We start from the raw sequence: 23478 nt of genomic DNA, 5'->3' as shown, positions 1-23478 counted from the left end.
AAACAAAAATCGAACTGTTTGGCCACAATACCGAGCAAAATGTTTGGAGGAGAAAATGTGAGGCCTTTAATCCCAAGCATGGTGGTGGTAGTATTATGCTCTGGGCCTGTTTGTCTGCCAATAAACTGGTGCTATAAATGGGATAATGAAAAAGAAGGATTATCTCCAAATTCTTCAGGACAACCTAAAAATCATCAGCTCGGAGGTTGGGTCTTGGGCGCGGTTGGGTGTTCCAACAGGACCCATGACCCCAAACACACGTCAAAAGTGGTAAAGGAATGGCTAAATCAGGCTAGAATTAAGGTTTTAGAATGGCCTTCCCAAAGTCCTGACTTAAACGTGTGGACAATGCTGAAGAAACAAGTCCATGTCAGAAAACCAACAAATTTAGCTGAACTGCACCAATTTTGTCAAGAGGAGTGGTCAAAAATTCAACCAGAAGCTTGCCAGAAGCTTGTGGAGGGCTACCAAAAGCGCCTTATTGCAGTGAAACTTGCCAAGGGACATGTAACCAAATATTAACATTGCTGTATGTATACTTTTGACCCAGCAGATTTGGTCACATTTTCAGTAGACCCATAATAAATTCATAAAATAACCAAACTTCATGAATGTTTTTTGTGACTAACAAGTATGTGCTCCAATCACTTTATCACAAAAAAATAAGAGTTGTAAAAATTATTGGAAACTCAAGACAGCCATGACATTATGTTCTTTACAAGTGTATGTAAACTTTTGATCGCGACTGTATACAGTATATACACAGTATACAGTATATATATGTAAGCTGTGAAAATCTGATGTACAGTATGTGTGCTTGGGTCCTATTTTTAGGAACACTAATACAAAAACTCACTATAATGTCTTATTAAACACTAAAAACGTAATGGAATTAAAACATGTTTACTTAATGAGACATCCAGAATGTACATGAAAATAAAGAATGTGGGATTTACAATATTAACTATGAAGGATAAGACACTGAATATTGACAAAATATGAATGTCACACCACCTGTCGATTGACATATTTTACAATCAAGCGAAACGCAACAAAAATGCAACATGTACAGCGAAATATGAACGCAAAGGGTAAAAAAAACCCACCTACTATCTGATATATCACTAAGCTTTAGAACTTTGTTGTAAAAATCTCCTTCCACGTTTAACTAGTATATAATGCAAAAGTGCAGATTCCAACCATTGAAATACTTTGTATAGTTCAAGACGTACGGTAATTTGAAAACATCACTGCACATCATAATGGCAGCTACAGTTTCGATCTTAAAAAACTACAAAAATTATTTGGGAATGTCCGGCGGGCCAGATTGAAAAGCATGCGGCCCCCAGGCCATAATTTGCCCAGGTCTGGTTTAAAAGAAGTATGAAAAAAGCAGTGACGTGCGGTAAACTAAACACCAGGTGAGGCATAGATACTTATGGAGGGTTTTTCTCTTCTTTTTTTTTTTAACCTAAATTCATATGTGCAGCTCTAATTATTGTTGATTTAGGTTGCACATTAGAGTAACAGGAAAAAGAAGGGAGTTATTCGCTTTCATAAAAACGTTATCATAATGATATTATGATATGATAAATAGGTCCAAAAAGTATTTGATAAAGTTGTTTTTAAATGCTTTTTGGTCCCATTTGCTTTTAACAAAATAAATCAAGTATTGTGAGTGTATCTTACCTTTCTTTATTTGTATCTGAAGCAGCAATAGCTATCCTCCATGAAAACCTACTTTGTATGATCACATTAATTTTGTCTTAAAACCCAGTTTAGAGAAGTATTTAATCTTGGATACAGTATATAATCATCCATATTGGCAGACACATTCATTTAATTCAATTTCATTCCAAGCAATAAAACAATATTTTTGCATCTGACAAAAAAAACACCCACAAACGCAGGCTTACTCTAGAAAAAATGCCATGTTTGTTATAAATACAGTTTAAAAAAAGAAGGAAAAAAGTCTGGTTTCCGCCGGAGAGACATGTGTCTGCTAGCTTGAGCGCCCCCTCATCTCCCAGTGTGGCAAGTCAGAGTACTGCTGAGGCATTGAACTGCAAGTTGACAATGTATCACCCCCTACTGTGAGGCAGAGGTACTTGCTGCCTCATGGTCTGCCTTTTCCCCGTGGCAACAAGCACGCGCCTCGCACGCACACGCTCAATACACTTTGCGTGTAGCCGTGGAGGCACCACCTGTGTCTGCCTCACTTCCCGTCTGATGCGTTATTTTGATCAGGAAACACGGAATTTCCGCGATTTTGACCATGAAAATGATCAAAATATACAGGAACCACACCAAAATAACATAGAAAGCATAGACCAAAAGAGAAATATTAAAACTTATTTTATTACTTCGTTTTTGAACATCTTAAGGTTAAGCCTTTTACCCCCCTGGTGGCAAGGTGAGGCACTGCCTCACTTGCCTCCCCTGACAGCACGTCACTGGAAAGAAGGCAAGATTGTTTTATAAATATCTCCGCCATACCTTTATGGTTTGAGTTCAAATTTTCGGGACTTACGCAGATCCCAAATACACAAAACCAGGTACGAACAGGTAAAAAAAAGTAGGATTTGCCTAATGGTTCCCCTTTAAGAGGTGCAATCCTCTGCACACAAGTTTAATAGGTAAGCTTTGCGTGTGGTATCAAATTTGCACGCAAACATTTAGTACAAACCCCGTTTCCATATGAGTTGGGAAATTGTGTTAGATGTAAATATAAACAGAATACAATGATTTACAAATCCTTTTCAACCCATATTCAATTGAATGCACTACAAAGACAAGATATTTGATGTTCAAACTCATAAACTTTATTTTTTTTTTGCAAATAATAATTAACTTAGAATTTCATGGCTGCAACACATGCCAAAGTAGTTGGGAAAGGGCATGTTCACCACTGTGTTACATGGCCTTTCCTTTTAACAACACTCAGTAATTGTTTGGGAACTGAGGAGACACATTTTTTAAGCTTCTCAGGTGGAATTCTTTCCCATTCTTGCTTGATGTACAGCTTAAGTTGTTCAAAAGTCCGAGGGTCTCCGTTGTGGTATTTTAGGCTTCATAATGTGCCACACATTTTCAATGGGAGACAGGTCTGGACTACAGGCAGGCCAGTCTAGTACCCGCACTCTTTTACTATGAAGCCACGTTGATGTAACATGTGGCTTGGCATTGTCTTGCTGAAATAAGCAGGGGCGTCCATGGTAACGTTGCTTGGATGGCAACATATGTTGCTCCAAAACCTGTATGTACCTTTCCGCATTAATGGCGCCTTCACAGATGTGTACGTTACCTATGTCTTGGGCACTAATACACCCCCATACCATCACAGATGCTGGCTTTTCAACTTTGCGCCTATAACAATCCGGATGGTTCTTTTCCTCTTTGGTCCGGAGGACACGACGTCCAGAGATTCCAAAAACAATTTGAAATGTGGACTCGTCAGACCACAGAACACTTTTCCACTTTGTATCAGTCTGTCTTAGATGAGCTCAGGCCCAGCGAAGCCGACGGCGTTTCTGGGTGTTGTTGATAAACGGTTTTCGCCTTGCATAGGAGAGTTTTAACTTGCACTTACAGATGTAGCGACCAATTGTAGTTACTGACAGTGGGTTTCTGAAGTGTTCCTGAGCCCATGTGGTGATATCCTTTACACACTGATGTCGCTTGTTGATGCAGTACAGCCTGAGGGATCGATGGTCACGGGCTTAGCTGCTTACGTGCAGTGATTTCTCCAGATTCTCTGAACCCTTTGATGATATTACGGACCGTAGATGGTGAAATCCCTAAATTCCTTGCAATAGCTGGTTGAGAAAGATTTTTGTTAAACTATTCAACAATTTGCTCACGCATTTGTTGACAAAGTGGTGACCCTCGCCCCATCCTTGTTTGTGAATGACTGAGCATTTCATGGAATCTACTTTTATACCCAATCATGGCACCCACCTGTTCCCAATTAGCCTGTTCACCTGTGGGATGTTCCAAATAAGTGTTTGATGAGCATTCCTCAACTTTATCAGTATTTATTGCCACCTTTCCCAACTTCTTTGTCACGTGTTGCTAGCATCAAATTCTAAAGTTAATGATTATTTGAAAAAAAAAAAAAAAAGTTTATCAGTTTGAACATCAAATATGTTGTCTTTGTAGCATATTCAACTGAATATGGGTTGAAAATGATTTGCAAATCATTGTATTCCGTTTATATTTACATCCAACACAATTTCCCAACTCATATGGAAACGGGGTTTGTAGATCAGGCTCTTGGTTAACTAAACATAGAAGACGCACAGCTGCAGCATGTGTACTAACCAGCAGCTTGAGGAGCCAAAAACGTGACTTGTAGTAGCAGGTCTTGAAGGGGTTGATGAAAAAGAGCAGCATGAAGCCATAGAGGATGAGGGGGTTGATCTGCATGGGAAGGTAGAGGTACTCCGAGTAGAGACACGAAAGGATGCTGAGACACCACAACACGCCGAGGAAACCAGCGATCTGCAACACAAAAGGCACACAATGAAGGTGAAAACAGAAAGCGATCATTGTCCGGATTATTTCAAATCCACACGCGTTTCATCCTGACCTCAAACAGGTGTTGGTGTGAGAGGTTGTTCCGAGGATTGATCTCAAAGATGAGCACATGGTTGACACCCGCTTGTCTCCAACCATACGTGTTAATGCCCAACAGGAACAGAAACTGGATTAGGAGAAATCCGCCCCGGTAAATCCGCACCAGAGGCCACACATTTTCATAGCGGATGAACACCGCGCCTGGTGAAAAAAACAAAAACACAAGATAGAGGAATGACATCAACACCATCTTTGAGTGGATGAAAAGAAAAGTGTTTTATTAATAATATATAATATAGTGGGGTTACCAGTAAGGGTGAAGGCGACGGCGAGGATGATGAAGATGCCGCAGTACAGACCCACACGAAAGGTTGTCCATGCCAACGCAGGCTACAGCAACACAGGTCAACAATTATTATCAACATTAAATACACCATACGGTTAATTGTGGCTCTAATAAACATTCATTTACATTCATTTTTGGATCAAGCACAGCTATCCAATTATCATTTCAAACAGTTTTCATTAGCTTTTTCCCGGTTAACCATTAAAAAAAAAATTATGAAATACCTACATTTATAGTATTTTTTGGAGGTCACTTTTTATTTTTTTGTTACCCTAATTATTAAAAATAACACATCGCTTTAATAATAACTGTCAGATTTCTATTAACCATTCAATTATACAAACCCCGTTTCCATATGAGTTGGGAAATTGTGTTGGATGTAAATATAAACGGAATACAATGATTTGTAAATCCTTTTCAACCCATATTCAATTGAATGCACTACAAAGACAAGATATTTGATGTTCAAACTCATAAACTTTATTTTTTTTTTGCAAATGATAATTAACTTAGAATTTCATGGCTGCAACATGTGCCAAATTGTCGGAAAGGGCATGTTTCTGGATGTTGTTGATAAATGGCTTTCGCTTTGAATAGTAGAGCTTTAACTTGCACTTACAGATGTAGCGACGAACTGTATTTAGTGACAGTGGTTTTCTGAAGTGTTCCTGAGCCCATGTGGTGATATCCTTTAGAGATTGATGTCGGTTTTTGATACAGTGCCGTCTGAGGGATCGAAGGCCACGGTCATTCAATGTTGGTTTCCGGCCATGCCGCTTACGTGGAGTGATTTCTCCAGATTCTCTGAACCTTTGATGATATTATGGACCGTAGATGTTGAAATCGCAAAATTTCTTGCAATTGCACTTTGAGAAACGTTGTTCTTAAACTGTTTGACTATGTCCTCACACAGTTGTGGACAAAGGGGTGTACTTCGCCCCATCCTTTCTTGTGAAAGACTGAGCATTTTTTGGGAAGCTGTTTTTATACCCAATCATGGCACCTACCTGTTCCCAATTAGCCTGTTCACCTGTGGGATGTTCCAAATAAGTGTTTGATGAGCATTCCTCAACTTTATCAGTATTTATTGCCACCTTTCCCAACTTCTTTGTCACGTGTTGCCGGCATCAAATTCTAAAGTTAATGATTATTTGCAAAAAAAAAAAAGTTTGCCAGTTTGAACATCAAATATGTTGTCTTTGTAGCATATTCAACTGAATATGGGTTGAAAATGATTTGCAAGTCATTGTATTCCGTTTATATTTACATCTAACACAATTTCCCAACTCATATGGAAACGGGGTTTGTATTATCATTATACAGTACAGGCCAAAAGTTTGGAGACACCTTCTCATTCAATGCGTTTTCTTTATTTTCATGACTATTTACATTGTAGATGGTCACTGAAGGCATCAAAACTATGAATGAACACATGTGGAGTTATGTACTTAACAAAAAAAGGTAAAATACCTGAAAACATGTTTTATATTATAGTTTCTTCAAAATAGCCATCCTTTGCTCTGATTACTTTTTTGCACACTCTTGGCATTCTCTCAATGAGCTTCAAGAGGAAGTCACCTGAAATGGTTTTCACTTCACAGGTGTGCTTGAAGCTCATCGAGAGAATGCCAAGAGTGTCCAAAGCAGTAATCAGAGCAAAGGGTGGCTATTTGGAAGAAACTAGAATATAAAACATCCATCCATCCATTTTCTACCACTTGTCCCTGTTGGGGTCGCGGGGGGGTGCTGGAGCCTATCTCAGCTGTATGCGGGCGGTAGGCGGGGTACACCCTGGACAAGTCATCACCTCATCACAGGGCCAACACAGATTGACAGACAACATTCACACTCACATTCCACACACTAGGGCCAATTTAGTGTTGCCAATGTTTTCAATTATTTCACCTTTTTTTGTTAAGTACATAACTCCACATGTGTTCATTCATAGTTTTGATGCCTTCAGTGACAATCTACAATGTCATGAAAATAAAGAAAGCGCATTAAATGAGGAGAAGGTGTGTCCAAACTTTTGGCCTGTACTGTATATTAGTACATAGTTTTATAGTAAATACGACTAACCCCATACACTGTTTTGAAATGATGAATGTTTTGTTATTAAATAAGCTGTTAACATGTAGTATGTTAGTGTTTAATCTGATGAATGTGTGCCACTTTGTGCTGAAACTGTAGTTTACCACTATGGAAGAGCAACTATACTTAAACTGTGCATTAAAATGCATGAGATATCCAGTGGTATACATTGTGGTCATTTACACGCAGAAAGCTAGTGATGGCAGGAATTTATAGCTGTTTAGGCATGGTAAGTAAGACAATTTACAAACTCCAAAACCAGTGAAGTTGGCATGTTCTGTAAATCGTAAATAAAACGTTATCATGGACGCCCCTGCTTATTTCAGCAAGACAATGCCAAGCCACGTGTCACAACAGCGTGGCTTCATAGTAAAACAGTGCGTGTACTAGACCGGCCTGCCTGTACTAGACCGGCCTGCCTGTAGTCCAGACCTGTCTCCCATTGAAAACATGTGGCGCAATATGAAGCCTAAAATACAACAACTGAGACCCTGGACTGTTGAACAACTTAAGCTGTACATCACGCAAGAATGGGAAAGAATTCCAGCTGAAAAGCTTCAAAAATTGGTCTCCTCAGTTCCTCAACGTTTACTGAGTGTAACACAGTGGTAAAAATGCCCCTGTGCCAACCTTTTTGCAATGTGTTGCTGCCATTAAATTCTGAGTTTATGATTATTTGCACACAAAACTAAGTTTCTTGGTTCCAACATTAAATATCTTGTATTTGCAGTCTATTCGATTGAATATAAGTTGAAAAGGATTTGCAAATCATTGTTTTCTGTTTTTATTTATGATTTACACAATGTGCCAACTTCACTGGTTTTGGGTCTTGTATTTTATCAGGTCTGTTTTTGAGGGTTTTCCAGTAAAAAAGTGCTGCACTTTCTGACCTGAGCGGCTCCCAGCGGAGGAACTCTCAACCTCTTCATCGCCCGCTGACGATCTCCTCCTTCCAGCTCTGTGGTTACCAACGTCTAGATGCACAAAGAACAGTGATGCCATCCATGCAGTGATACCTTGCCTTGGTGTGCATGATAATGTTGTGCGCGGCCCCACCTCGGTCTCACTGATGAGATGTGTGATCTTCTTGCAGGTGTAGAATGGCGCCACCTCCACGTGAGCCACACGCCAGTCGGCCCCGCGAGAGGTATCCAGGATTTTGTCATGTTTCTTCAGGATCTTGCGGAAACCTGTGAAGTTCAAATTCTGTGGACAGCAAATGTAATGTTTCAGGTACCACAGTAAAACAGCCCCACCATATTTTCATTGACATTGTACCTGGTAGTTCTGCAGCAGGATTAGGCTCAGGTAGAACTCACTGAAGGCGAGCTTGAGGTCCTTGATGTTGTGGTGCTTGCAGCGTTCCTCCTGCGACAGGTGGAACACGGTCTTGCGTTTGCGCAGCCCCGGCGGAGCGTTGCTCTCGCGCTGGGCGTCCAGTGAAGACTGCAGCTCATTCTGCAGAGTGGCAAAACGCCTCTGAGCCTCAGCGAGCTTTTCTGCGTAGAGGAAGGACACAATTCATTTAACGATATACCGTATTTTTCGGACCATAGGGCGCACCGGATTAAAAGGCGCACTGCCTATGAACGGGTCTATTCATGTTTTTTTCATACAAAAGGCGTACCGGATTATAAGGCGCATTAAAGGGGTCATAATCTATTTTTTTTCTAAATGTAAAACCCTATCTTGTGGTCTACATCAGTGATTTTCAACCACTGTGCCACGGTCCACTAGTGTGCCCTGAGATATTGTCTGGTGTGCCGTGGGAAATTATGCCACTTCACCTAATTGGTCCAAAAAATATTTTTTGCAAATCAATAATCATAATAATGTGCCGCTGTCTAGTGCCTGCACTGTGTAGAGCTTGGCAATCCTAATATGCAGAGCACAGCGGGAGACAGGTAAAAAGGTATGTAACGCTTAAACCAAAAATGAATACAAAAGGCAAGTCCCGCTAGGAAAAGGCACTGAAGCATAGGGATGGCTGTGTAAAACAAAAGTAAAACTGAACTGGCTACAAAGTCAACAAAAACAGAATGCTGGACGACAGCAAAAACTTACAGCGTGTGGAGCAAAGACGGCGTCCACAAAGCACATCCGTACATGACAATCAACAAAGTCCCCACAAAGAAGGATAGCGTACGCACAACTTAAATAGTCTTGATTGCGAAAACAAAGGAGGTGCGGGCAATAGCACTCAAAGGAAAGCGTGAAGCTGCTACAGGAGAACACCAACAAAACAGGAAGGGTCACCAAAATAACAGTGCAAGACAGGAACTAAAGCACTACACACAGGAAACAACAACAAACTCAAAATAAGGCACGACAACCTGGTGGAGTTTCATTTTTTAACCTTTTCTGCTGGTGGTGTGCCTCCGTATTTTTTTTATGAAAAAAATGTGCCTTGGCTCAAAAAAGGTTGAAAAACACTGGTTTATCCATCCATCCATCCATTTTCTACCGCTTATTCCCTTCGGGGTCGCGGGGGGTGCTGGAGCCAATCTCAGCTACAATCGGGCAGAAGGCGTGGTACACCCTGGACAAGTCGCCACACTGGTCTACATAACATGTAATGGTGGTTCTTTGGTCAAAATGTTGCATAGATTATGTTTTACAGACCATCTTCAAGTCGCTTTCTGAGCGTCTCTTCCGGATTCGCAGTTTTGTGGGCGGTCTTATTTACGTGGCTCACCTTCGACAGCATCTTCTCCCCGTCATCTTTGTTGTAGCGGTGTAGCGTGCAAGGACGGGAGTGGAAGAAGTTTTCAAAAGATGGAGCTAACTGTTTTAATGACATCCAGACTTTACTTAAATCAATAACGGAGCAGCATCTCCTCATCCGGAAACAACAACAACGCCGGAAATGTGTCCTGTGAAAAACCGTCCGACCACAACTTTCTAATAACTAAAGTTCCTTGGGTGAATAATGTAAACTCACTATACCAGTATGTTTTAGCACTTTCATGGCGAGTTTACTGACAGATATAAGTAAGAACTTTACACTACTTTATATTAGAAATGTCAACAGCGGTGGATGAATGTCCCATAACAAGAAGATAGACAAAAAGAAGAAGCTTATCAACTACGGTGTCGCCACGGACTACAAAGGCGGAATTTTCAGGATTTATGCAGATCCCAAATACAGATCAGCAGGTACCAGAAGGTAAGAAAAGTTGCTTTTGCATAATATTGTAACAGTTAGAGATGCTACCTCAGTAGAAGCATTTAAGTCCCATCTTAAAACTCATTTGTATACTCTAGCCTTTAAATAGCCCCCCTTTTTTTAGACCAGTTGATCTGCCGTTTCTTTTCTTTTCTCCTCTGCTCCCCCCTATCCCTTGTGGAGGAGGAGACACACAGGTTCGGTGGCCATGGATGAAGTGATGGCTGTCCAGAGTCGAGACCCGGGGTGGACCGCTCGGTTGGGAACATCTCTGCGCTGCTGACCCGTCTCCGCTCGGGATGGTTTCCTGCTGACCCCACTAAGGACTGGATTCTTACTATTATGTTGGATCCACTATGGACTGGACTCTCACAATATTATGTCAGACCCACTCGACATCCATTGCATTCGGTCTCCCCTAGAGGGGGGGTTACCCACATATACAGTCCTCTCCAAGGTTTCTCATAGTCATTCACATCGACGTCCCACTGGGGTAAGTTTTTCCTTGCCCTTATGTGGGCTCTGTACGGAGGATGTCGTTGTGGCTTGTGCAGCCCTTTGAGACACTTGTGATTTAGGGCTATATAAATAAACATTGATTGATTGATTGAATATTGCGAAACAAAACGCCAGATAATATGTCTTACCTTACACATACACCATAATAATACTCGTACGTTGAAGCACAGTACAATCCATCAAGCGGTGTGGCTTCATAGCTTACCAAAGTCGTACTAAAACATTTTGGTAGATTTTTGAGCGCCGTGTGTAATGTACTATATTTTCAAAGGAACACACAAAATTTTGATGTTGTTTACTTGAGTCACATTGCAGTCTACACGTATCTCTTATGTGTGACTGCCATCATATTGCAGTCTACATGTATCTCTTATGTGTGACTGTACTAAATAAAATAGCTTTGAGGTCGATAAGCACAACCAAAATGATTCCGTACATTAGGCGCACCGGGTTATAGGGCGAAAATGAAAGGATTTTAAGTGCGCCTTATAGTCCGAAAAATACGGTAAATTAAGTAAGTTATTATTTCTTACCGCAAACTTATTCCTAGTGTCTTTCTGCTCTGTCACTGAAAATAATATAATGGCAAATTTGTCTGAATATTGCCATTTACCCCATGGGCCACAGCGCTAGCAGTGCTGGTCTAAAGTTCTGTCATATTATGATTTTTTTTTTCACCTACATTTGAAACCCTTCCCTGTAGTCTACACAACATGTAATGGTGGTTCTTCGGCCAAAATTGCTCATAGATTTTGGTTTCCAGACGATCTTTAAGCGGCTTTCTGACTATCCCTGTAGAATGCTCCAGTCTGCCTGATTCATAGCAACTTTCAGGGATTTCGGCTTGCTTAAGCTGACTAATCAAGATATGCTTGAAGTGGAGGAGGGGGCGGCGAGTGAAAAATTCGCCTTACTTGAGTTCTCTAAAGAGGGTTTGCCTTGGCCGACCTTTAGTGTCCATGCGCAAGATGTAACCTTTTCCATCGAAGTTGTGACCTCATAAAGGTGGACTCCTGGCTCATCATTCCAGCTCTTTGGAGAACTTCCTCATTCGGACGTGGTCATGCCAACCTATGCCCATGATACAGCGCCGGTATGTCTTATTTACTTAGACTTAGACTTAGACAAACTTTAATGATCCACAAGGGAAATTGTTCAACACAGTAGCTCAGTTACAATGATGGAAAGTGTAAGTTACTTATTTATTTCCAATAGTCTCTTTTTTCCCCTTTCCATTCTCTATTCTTTTCTCTTCCTGTTAGAAAATAGTTACCAGATTAAACATATAAAGTGACCATCAGCAAGTGTTGAGCCCTGGAAAAGGGTTAGTAGTCATACTAAACAAGCTTTGCTTCTTCCTACCTGTTTTAAGCCCAAATGGTGTACTTTGAAAATTGTTTGTGCACCTGCTGAATGCTGACTGGCCTGGAAATGCATTGACGTTGAATAACAAGTCCATTAAGACAGAGGTTCTTAATGATTTTTGACCTCGGGGCCCAACTTTTCCACTACAGAATGGCCTGGGACCCTTTCAAGTACAAACCCCGTTTCCATATGAGTTGGGAAATTGTGTTAGATGTAAATATAAACGGAATACAATGATTTGCAAATCATTTTCAACCCATATTCAGTTGAATATGCTACAAAGACAACATATTTGATGTTCAAACTGATAAACTTTTTTTTTTTTTTGCAAATAATCATTAACTTTAGAATTTGATGCCAGCAACACGTGACAAAGAAGTTGGGAAAGGTGGCAATAAATACTGATAAAGTTGAGGAATTCTCATCAAACACTTATTTGGAACATCCCACAGGTGTGCAGGCTAATTGGGAACAGGTAGGTGCCATGATTGGGTATAAAAACAGCTTCCCAAAAAATGCTCAGTCTTTCGCAAGAAAGGATGGGGCGAGGTACACCCCTTTGTCCACAACTGTGTGAGCAAATAGTCAAACAGTTTAAGAACAACGTTTCTCAAAGTGCAATTGCAAGAAATTGAGGGATTTCAACATCTACGGTCCATAATATCATCAAAAGGTTCAGAGAATCTGGAGAAATCACTCCACATAAGGGGCATGGCCGGAAACCAACATTGAATGACCGTGACCTTCGATCCCTCAGACGGCACTGAATCAAAAACCAACATCAATCTCTAAAGGATATCACCACATGGGCTCAGGAACACTTCAGAAAACCACTGTCACTAAATACAGTTTGTCGCTACATCTCTAAGTGCAAGTTAAAGCTCTACTATGCAAAGCGAAAGCCATTCATCAACAACATCCAGAAACGCCGTCGGCTTCTCTGGGCCCGAGATCATCTAAGATGGACTCATGCAAAGTGGAAAAGTGTTCTGTGGTCTGACGAGTCCACATTTCAAATTGTTTTTGGAAATATTCGACATCGTGTCATCCGGACCAAAGGGGAAGCGAACCATCCAGACTGTTATCGACACAAAGTTCAAAAGCCAGCATCTGTGATGGTATGGGGGTGCATTAGTGCCCAAAGCGTGGGTAACTTACACATCTGTGAAGGCACCATTAATGCTGAAAGGTACGTACAGGTTTTGGAACAACATATGCTGCCATCTAAGCGCCATCTTTTTCATGGACGCCCTTGTTTATTTCAGCAAGACAATGCCAAGCCACATTCAGCACGTGTTACAACAGCGTGGCTTCGTAAAAAAAGAGTGTGGGTACTTTCCTGGCCGCCTGCAGTCCAGACCTGTCCCCCATCGAAAATGTGTGGCGCATTATGAAGCGTAAAACACGACAGCGGAGAAAGACTGAAGCTCTACATAAAACAAGAATGGGAAAGAATTCCACTTTCAAAACTTCAACAATTAGTTTCCTCAGTTCCCAATCGTTTATTGAGTGTTGTTAAAAGAAAAGGCCATGTAACACAGTGGTGAACATGCCCTTTCCCAACTACTTTGGCACATGTTGCAGCCATGAAATTCTAAATTAATTATTATTTGCAAAAAATAAAAAATAAAGCTTATGAGTTTGAACATCAAATATCTTGTCTTTGTAGTGCACTCAATTGAATATGGGTTGAAAAGGATTTGCAACACAATTTCCCAACTCATATGGAAACAGGGTTTGTATTAACACTAAATTAGTCATCTTAATCTTGATTTTAATCGATTTTAATATTTATATCCAACCTATACTTACAGTTTACAACCTTGTCAAATGATATGAAACCATAAATTAATCATAAAGATTATTGTTTATTTAACATATGAACCTTAGGATTAGGTCAGGCTGATTACAAAAAAAGTACTAACCAAATACACTGCATGAGAAGGGACTCATAGGTAATTGACAAAAATAAATGCACATACAAATATGTTGTGTGAAAATAAACTAAATTATAATGAAAATGTTTCTTAACTAAAGTGTCAATGCAAATGAAAATACGGCTTCACCACTTTAGTCATAATGTTTGCACTTAGGGTAGTTCTCTATTAGTTAACCTCCGGACGTCTTCTGTTTGTTGGATATTGTCATACTGCCACAAGTGGTGGAAAAGTGTATTACAAATGAGTACCGCCGCGGCCTATGCGCACCACAGCTGAGAAACAGATATCTTTTCGCCGGCCCTCTAGGGGCCACTTGCGGCCCAACAATGCCCTCTATGTTAAGAAACACTGCATTAAGACTTGCCATAAATATTAAAGGCATTTTCTTTGAAGAAGAGACTGCCTTGTTTTGGTTTTTTTGCAACTTTGTTGAATTTGTGTCCCTATTCTAAAGAGCATCTTTTTTTTGATAGCCTTTCCACTTTTTTCAAGGTAGCAGCGTTGAATTGTGCAAGTGTTAATGCAGAGCTGGGCAAATATTTTGACTCGGGGGCCACATTGAGAGAAGAAATTGTGTCTGGGGGCCCCATGTGTATGTATGTATAAATTATATGTACACATTTAGCTGTAAAAATCTGCTGTGTTTGGGTACATTTTTTTTCTGGAACACTAATACCAAAAGTCACAATGTCTGATAGAGTTTTAAATAAGTTATGACAGACCACCTCAAAAAAACGGAATGGAATTTTAAGGTTTTTTTTACTGAACAGGACACCCAACATTCACACGAAATCAAAGAAAGTGGGATTTACAATATTAAGTAAGAACAATAAAACACTGAATATTAACAACATATGAACATCGCTCCTCTTTTACTTCTCAGACCAGCTCCTCGATAGTTGTGTACCTTTTACAATCAAGCAAAACACAACAAAAATGTAAAAAACAGCAAAATATGAATGCAATGTGTAATAAACACATACAATATGATATATTATCACTTTTATGCAGAAATTTGTTGTAAAAATTTGCTTCCGCATCTCTTCCTGACACATGCATTTGGGGCTAGCTGCTCTGAAAAAAACCCCCGCCAACTCTGCTTTTTTTCTTGTCTGAGCTGCAGTGACGTAGATTACTGTAATAACTCTTATAACACCCAAAAGCGCCGATTTCAACCATTGAAACCAAGACGTACGGTCATTTGAAAACAGCACTGCAAATCATAATGGCGGCTACAGTTTTGATGTTAAAGGCCTAAAAAAATGATGTAGAACGTCCGGCGGACCGGATTGAAAATCTTAATGGGCCGTATTTTGCCCAGGTCTGGGTTAAAGTGATGTTCCTTCATGTAACTTTGTTAAGGATGTCCGAAACAAATACAACTATTTCTGTACCATTACCAACCAGATAGATATTGCAATTTTCATTTTTCTGCACTTCATGATTTGTTGAAAAGATGCCAACAAAACATAGTTTTGCACATTGCCCCGTTAAAATTAACACCTTTAAATGCATCTGTGTATCTTCACACCTCCAGTACATACAGTATAGCCCGCCTTTGCTCATAATCTCAAAGCAGGAGGGTTAAATTATTATGTCGGTTGTGCAACTTCATCTGATGCCAGTTAGTATGTGAGCCTCAACAGTGGAGCTATGGAAATAAATTGTGTGCTGATTTCACATAACATCTCGCCTTCCATGCAGCTACCCGTGAAAGGGGTCGTGACCTCTCCTGAACTGCTGTGCTGCCTGCACAGCGCTTAAATATTGGGCTGTTACATGCACAATAACTGTAAACGTCGCGAAGAAAGCCCCCCCTTGAATGTGTTCTGTCTGCACTTTCCTATTGGAAATTTCCATCACAGACAGTGGGAAGTGTCTGGTCAGCTGAATTCTACTTTTCCCACAACACATCATCAGGGTCTTGAGTTTCTCACGCCTCTTACATCCATCACATGACCAGCCATCCCATAATATACAGAATGTTCATAATACTGTCAGAGTAGAGCAGGGGTGTCAAACTCATTTTCATTTAGGGCCACATCGCCGTTATTGTTGCCCTCAGAGGGCCGATTTTAACAATGAGTGATATATGAATATACATTTATATATATAATACATTAACAATACATTTTTTACATAAGCCGCAAAAAAATATTAAAATTTTACTTTAAAAACTGGCAGCTCAGTCACCAGAATTTTACAGTAAAAGCAGTGGGTTTTTGAAGCATATAAAAACATTGAATAAATGGAATGGAGAAACAATACCACTGTTTTTAGTGGTAAAAACCAGTCAGTTTTTTTTTTACCGTAAAATCTTGTTGTTTTAATGCTTTTTTTTTTTTTTTTTTTTTATATGTTTTAGTGTGTTACTGTATATGGTAAAAAAAAACAGTACCAAAGTCAATTTTACGGAATAAAACTCAGTCGGCGGAATTTAACCGTGAAATCTATTGTCAATTTTACAGTGTACAATTTGATTGACAATTTGTTTTGAAATCATAAATCAAGCAGATTTTTAAGTACAGTATTTATCTTTATTTGAACAAAAACTACTTTTGGAATACATGATAATATAATATTTAGATTTTGATAATATTGAATTTTAAAATATTGCAGTACATAATTTTTAATGTCAAAATGGAAAGAACAAATATGTTTAGTAAGAAAAGCTTAAGCATTTTATTAACGCATATTACAAACCCCGTTTCCATATGAGTTGGGAAATTGTGTTAGATGTAAATATAAACGGAATACAATGATTTGCAAATCATTTTCAACCCATATTCAGTTGAATATGCTGCAAAGACAACATATTTGATGTTCAAACTGATAAACATTTTTTTGTGTGCAAATAATCATTAACTTTAGAATTTGATGCCAGCAACACGTGACAAAGAAGTTGGGAAAGGTGGCAATAAATACTGATAAAGTTGAGGAATGCTCATCAAACACTTATTTGGAACATTCCACAGGTGGGCAGGCTAATTGGGAACAGGTGGGTGCCATGATTGGGTATAAAAACAGCTTAATTGAATATGGGTTGAAAAGGATTTGCAAATCATTGTATTCCGTTTATATTTACATCTAACACAATTTCCCAACTCATATGGAAACGGGGTTTGTATATATATATATATATATATATATATATATATATATACATATATACATATATATATATACATATATACATATATATATATACATACATATATATATATGTATGTGTGGGGAAAAAAATCACAAGACTATTTCATCTCTACAGGCCTGTTTCATGAGGGGGGTACCCTCAATCGTCAGGAGATCTCCTGACGATTGAGGGTACCCCCCTCATGAAACAGGCCTGTAGAGATGAAATAGTCTTGTGATTTTTTTCCCCACACATACATATATTGCGCTCTACTACGGTATCGAGCACTATTTTTTGGATAACCTTATTAAGACATATACATATATATATATATATATATATATAACACACATATATATATATAATATATAAGTAATTATATATTACCGATATATATATATCGGGCCTTCCGCCCGAATGCAGCTGAGATAGGCTCCAGCACCACCCGCAACCCCTAACGGGACAAGCGGTAGAAAATGGATGGATGGATGGATATATATAATACATTAACAATACATTTTTCTCATAAGCTGCAAAAAAATATTACAATTTTACTTTAAAAACTGGCAGCTCACTCACCAGAATTCTACAGTAAAAACAGTGGGTTTTTAAAGCATATAAAAACATTGAATAAATGGAATGGATTGGAGAAACAATACCACTGTTTTTAGCGGTAAAATTCAAGCAACAGAGCTGCCAGTTTTTTTTTTAATTTAAAGTAAAATCTTGTTGTTTTAAGGTTTTTTTTGTTGTTGTTTTTTTAATGTTTTGTCTTACTGTATATGGAAAAAAACAGTACCATAGTTGATTTTACGGTTAAAAAAAAAAAAAACTCAGTCGGCGGAATTTAACCGTTAAATCTATTGTCAATTTTGCAGTCTATAATTTGATTGAGCATTTATTTTTAATCATAAATCGAGCAGATATTTAAATACAGTATTTATTTTTATTTTAACAAAAACTACTTTTGGAATACATGATAATTAGGGATGTCCGATAATGGCTTTTTTGCCGATATCCGATATTCCGATATTGTCCACTCTTAATTACCGATACCGATATCAACCGATACCGATATATGCAGTCGTGGAATTAACACAATACTATGCCTAATTTGGACAACCAGGTATGGTGAAGGTAAGGTCCTTTTAAAAAATAATAATAAATAAAATAAGATAAATAAATTAAAACCATTTTCTTGAATAAAAAAGAAAGTAAAACAATATAAAAACAATTACATAGAAACTAGTAATTAATGAAAATTAGTAAAATTAACTGTTAAAGGTTAGTACTATTAGTGGACCAGCAGCACGCACAATCATGTGTGCTTACGGACTGTATCCCTTGCAGACTATATTGATATATATTGATACATAATGTAGGAACCAGAACAGAAAGAATGTGTGAATGAGTGTAAATTGGGGAGGGAGGTTTTTTGGGTTGGTGCACTAATTGTAAGTGTATCTTGTGTTTTTTATGTTGATTTAAAAATTAAAAAAAATTAAAATAAAATTAAAAAAACGATACCGATAAAAAAAAAAAACTATACCGATAATTTCCGATATTACATTTTAAAGCATTTATCTCTAATGATAATATAATAATTTGATTTTGATAATGTTGAATTTTAAAAGATATGCAATTGCATGCAGTACATATGTCAAAATGGAAAGAATAAATATATTTAATAAGAAAAGATTAAGCATTTTATTAACGCATATTATTTCTGGGCTTTCGCGGGCCACAGCAAATATTGTTGCAGGGCCAGATTTGGCCCACGGGCCTTGATTTTGACACCTGTAGAGTAGAGCATAAGCCAGATAATGTAACAAGGATAGCATATGATAGGAGAATCAGATAACGCACATTCATGTCTTGGTTTGTTGATCAATAAGAATAATATAAAAGATGTATTCCGTATTGCCCTCAAATTAATTAGTCGCAGGAACCTATCTGAAAAGTTTATGCTTCATTTGAAACCGCATCAGAAGAAAGGGGCACCACTAAATTACGCCAGGATTCAAATATTAGAGGACGTTAATTTAATTATGTTTATTATCCAATCCGTGTAGGATTCTTCTTATTCATCTTCCTGTCTGCATGTGGTAATCTCCTACCCATGTAATGCCTCCTCTCACATATCCGTTCACAGTAGACTAATAGTCTCCACGCCTGTGCTTCCTGGAACAGACACATTGAATGCAGAGGAGACAGGATGTATAGAATGATCTTTTTTTGTTTGCTTTATTATGATCAAAGTAGAGGCATCACTAATGTAAAACCAACAGACTAAAATGAATAACAGGCTACATTCCACTCACCGTATTATTGACCCGAATATAGGACAACAAACTTTTGGAAAAATGTTTGTTAGGACAAAAATAAATTATACTGTGTATACCATTATCTTGAAATTAACATCATAACTTGTCAACTCATGCCCATTTTATTTGTGCAATCAGTCGGTGATTGCTCTAAGATTGCAAAGTGAGCTGAGCTTCCCCTAAAATGTTAAAAGTAAATAAGTAAAATAAGTTTTAGTGTTTACATATTTATTGACTAAATATGCGCAAGAATGTATGCAACTTGTGTTCAAAATCAGATACTTTGACACAACTTTTTTCTCAATCATTGTGGTAGCATCGCAGTGTATTAAACATTGTTGAAGCTGAGCGTCCATTGACTTCAATGGGGGGAGCATAGAGTGGGTTGTCCCACTACAGCCAAACTAATTGGTATATATATATATATATATATATATATATATACACACACATACATATATATATACATATACAGTATATATATATATACATATATATATATATATATATATATATATATATATATGTACTTACTTTAACCTTACCCCTAACCTAAATAATAAATACAAATCGTTTGAGGTGCTTACTATGAGGTCTGTCGCACCGCTGCCTCTCGATATGGCTGTTATCTACCGCCCCCCAGGGCCCTACTCGGACTTTATCAATGAATTCTCAGAGTTCGTTGCTGATCTAGTGACGCACGCAGACAATATAATCATAATGGGGGACTTTAATATCCATATGAATACCCCATCGGACCCTCAGTGCGTGGCGCTCCAGACTATAATTGATAGCTGTGGTCTTACACAAATAATAAATGAACCTACGCATCGCAACGGTAATACGATAGATCTAGTGCTGGTTAGGGGTGTCACCACCTCCAAAGTTATGGTACTCCCGTATACTAAAGTAATGTCCGATCATTACCTTATAAAATTCGAAGTTCTGACTCATTGTCAACAAACTAATAATAATAATAACTGCTATAGCAGCCGCAACATTAATGCTGCCACAACGATGACTCTTGCTGACCTACTGCCTTCGGTATTGGCACCATTCCCAAATTATGTCGGCTCTATTGATAACCTAACTAACAACTTTGACAATGCCCTGCGCAAAACCATTGATAGTATAGCACCGCTAAAACAAAAAAGGGCCCCTAAAAGGCGCACCCCATGGTTTACAGAAGAAACCAGAGCTCATAAATTATCATGTAGAAAGTTGGAACGCAAATGGCGCGCGACCAAGCTTGAGGTTTTCCATCAAGCATGGAGTGATAGTTTAAAATCGTATAAACGCATGCTTACCTTAGCTAAAGCTAAATATTACTCAAATCTCATCCGCCTCAACAAAAACGACCCTAAATTTTTGTTTAGTACAGTAGCATCACTAACCCAACAAGGGACTCCTCCCAATAGCTCCACCCACTCGGCAGATGACTTTATGAATTTCTTTAATAAGAAAATTGAACTCATTAGAAAGGAGATTAAAGACAACGCATCCCAGCTACAACTGGGTTCTATTAACACAGATACAACTGTATCTACGACGGATACTGCAATACAAAATAGTCTCTCTCTTTTTGATGAAATAACATTAGAGGAACTATTACGGCGTGTAAGTGGGATAAAACAAACAACATGTTTACTTGACCCGCTTCCTGGGAAACTTATCAAGGAGCTTTTTGTATTATTAGGTCCATCAGTGCTAAATATTATAAACTTATCACTTTCCTCTGGCACTGTTCCCCTAGCATTCAAGAAAGCGGTTATTCATCCTCTGCTCAAAAGACCTAACCTTGATCCTGACCTCATGGTAAACTACCGACCGGTGTCCCACCTTCCCTTTATTTCGAAAATCCTCGAAAAAATTGTCGCACAGCAGCTAAATGAACACTTAGTGTCTAACAATCTCTGTGAACCTTTTCAATCCGGTTTCAGGGCAAATCACTCTACGGAGACAGCCCTTGCAAAAATGATTAATGATCTACTGCTAACGATGGATTCTGATGCGTCATCTATGTTGCTGCTTCTTGATCTTAGCGCTGCTTTCGATACCGTCGATCATAATATTTTATTAGAGCGTATCAAAACACGTATTGGTATGTCAGACTTAGCTTTGTCGTGGTTTAACTCTTATCTTACTGACAGGATGCAATGCGTCTCCCATAATAATGTGACCTCGGACTATGTTAAGGTAACGTGCGGAGTTCCTCAGGGTTCGGTTCTTGGCCCTGCACTCTTCAGTATTTACATGCTGCCGCTAGGCGACATCATACGCAAATACGGTGTTAGCTTTAATTGCTATGCTGATGACACCCAACTCTACATGCCCCTAAAGCTGACCAACACGCCGGATTGTAGTCAGCTGGAGGCGTGTCTTAATGAAATTAAACAATGGATGTCCGCTAACTTCTTGCAACTCAACGCCAAGAAAACGGAAATGCTGATTATCGGTCCTGCTAAACACCGACATTTATTTAATAATACCACCTTAACATTTGACAACCAAACAATTACACAAGGCGAATCAGTAAAGAAACTGGGTATTATTTTAGACCCAACTCTCTCCTTTGAGTCACACATTAAGAGTGTCACTAAAACGGCCTTCTTTCATCTCCGTAATATCGCTAAAATTCGTTCTATTTTATCCACTAGCGACGCTGAGATCATTATTCATGCGTTCGTTACGTCTCGTCTCGACTACTGTAACGTATTATTTTCGGGTCTCCCTATGTCTAGCATTAAAAGACTACAATTGGTACAAAATGCGGCTGCTAGACTTTTGACAAGAACAAGAAAGTTTGATCATATTACGCCTATACTGGCTCACCTGCACTGGCTTCCTGTGCACTTAAGATGTGACTTTAAGGTTTTACTACTTACGTATAAAATACTACACGGTCTAGCTCCGTCCTATCTTGTCGATTGCATTGTACCATATGTCCCGGCAAGAAATCTGCGTTCAAAGAACTCCGGCTTATTAGTGATTCCCAGAGCCCAAAAAAAGTCTGCGGGCTATAGAGCGTTTTCTATTCGGGCTCCAGCACTATGGAATGCCCTCCCGGTAACAATTAGAGATGCTACCTCAGTAGAAGCATTTAAGTCCCATCTTAAAACTCATTTGTATACTCTAGCCTTTAAATAGCCCCCCTGTTAGACCAGTTGATCTGCCGTTTCTTTTCTTTTCTCCTCTGCTCCCCTATTCCTTGTGGAGGGGGGGGGCACAGGTCCGGTGGCCATGGATGAAGTGCTGGCTGTCCAGAGTCGGGACCCGGGGTGGACCGCTCGCCTGTGCATCGACTGGGAACATCTCTGCGCTGCTGACCCGTCTCCGCTCGGGATGGTGTCCTGCTGGCCCCACTATGGACTGGACTCTTACTATTATGTTGCATCCACTATGGACTGGACTCTCACAATATTATGTCAGACCCACTCGACATCCATTGCTTTCGGTCTCCCCTAGAGGGGGGGGGTTACCCACATATGCGGTCCTCTCCAAGGTTTCTCATAGTCATTCACATCGACGTCTCACTGGGGTGAGTTTTTCCTTGCCCTTATGTGGGCTTTGTACCGAGGATGTCGTTGTGGCTTGTGCAGCCCTTTGAGACACTTGTGATTTAGGGCTATATAAATAAACATTGATTGATTGATATATATATATATATATATATGTATGTATATATACACATACATATATATATATACATATATATATATATATATATATATATATATATTTATATACACATATATATATAAATACATATATATACATACATATATATACATATACATATATACATATATATACATACATACATACATACATACATACATACATATATATATATGTCTTAATAAGGTTATCCAAAAAATAGTGCTCGATACCGTAGTAGAGCGCAATATATGTATGTGTGGGAAAAAAAATCACAAGACTATTTCATCTCTACAGGCCTGTTTCATGAGGGGGGTTCCCTCAATCATCAGGAGATTTTAATGGGAGCATTCACATACCAT

At 38.8% G+C, this 23478-nt stretch overlaps 1 protein-coding gene across 1 annotated transcript in view; it reads right to left on the bottom strand.

The window, feature by feature from the left end:
• The window catches only part of xpr1a (xenotropic and polytropic retrovirus receptor 1a), a 215797-nt gene that overhangs the window by 52789 nt on the left and 139530 nt on the right, over window positions 1-23478 (bottom strand). The window contains exons 4-9 of the mRNA XM_061977801.2: window positions 8291-8511; window positions 8069-8218; window positions 7903-7986; window positions 4884-4965; window positions 4589-4776; window positions 4321-4500 (exon numbers count right to left, since the gene is read on the bottom strand). Of these exons, the coding sequence (XP_061833785.1) occupies window positions 4321-4500; window positions 4589-4776; window positions 4884-4965; window positions 7903-7986; window positions 8069-8218; window positions 8291-8511 (905 nt within the window). The remainder of the gene's footprint in view (window positions 1-4320; window positions 4501-4588; window positions 4777-4883; window positions 4966-7902; window positions 7987-8068; window positions 8219-8290; window positions 8512-23478) is intronic.

This window comes from Nerophis lumbriciformis, linkage group LG18, assembly GCF_033978685.3.
Source record: "Nerophis lumbriciformis linkage group LG18, RoL_Nlum_v2.1, whole genome shotgun sequence".
Classification (NCBI taxonomy): domain Eukaryota; kingdom Metazoa; phylum Chordata; class Actinopteri; order Syngnathiformes; family Syngnathidae; genus Nerophis; species Nerophis lumbriciformis.
The sequence above is the reverse complement of the archived record's forward strand: the minus strand, read 5'-3'. Positions and strand labels throughout refer to the sequence as shown.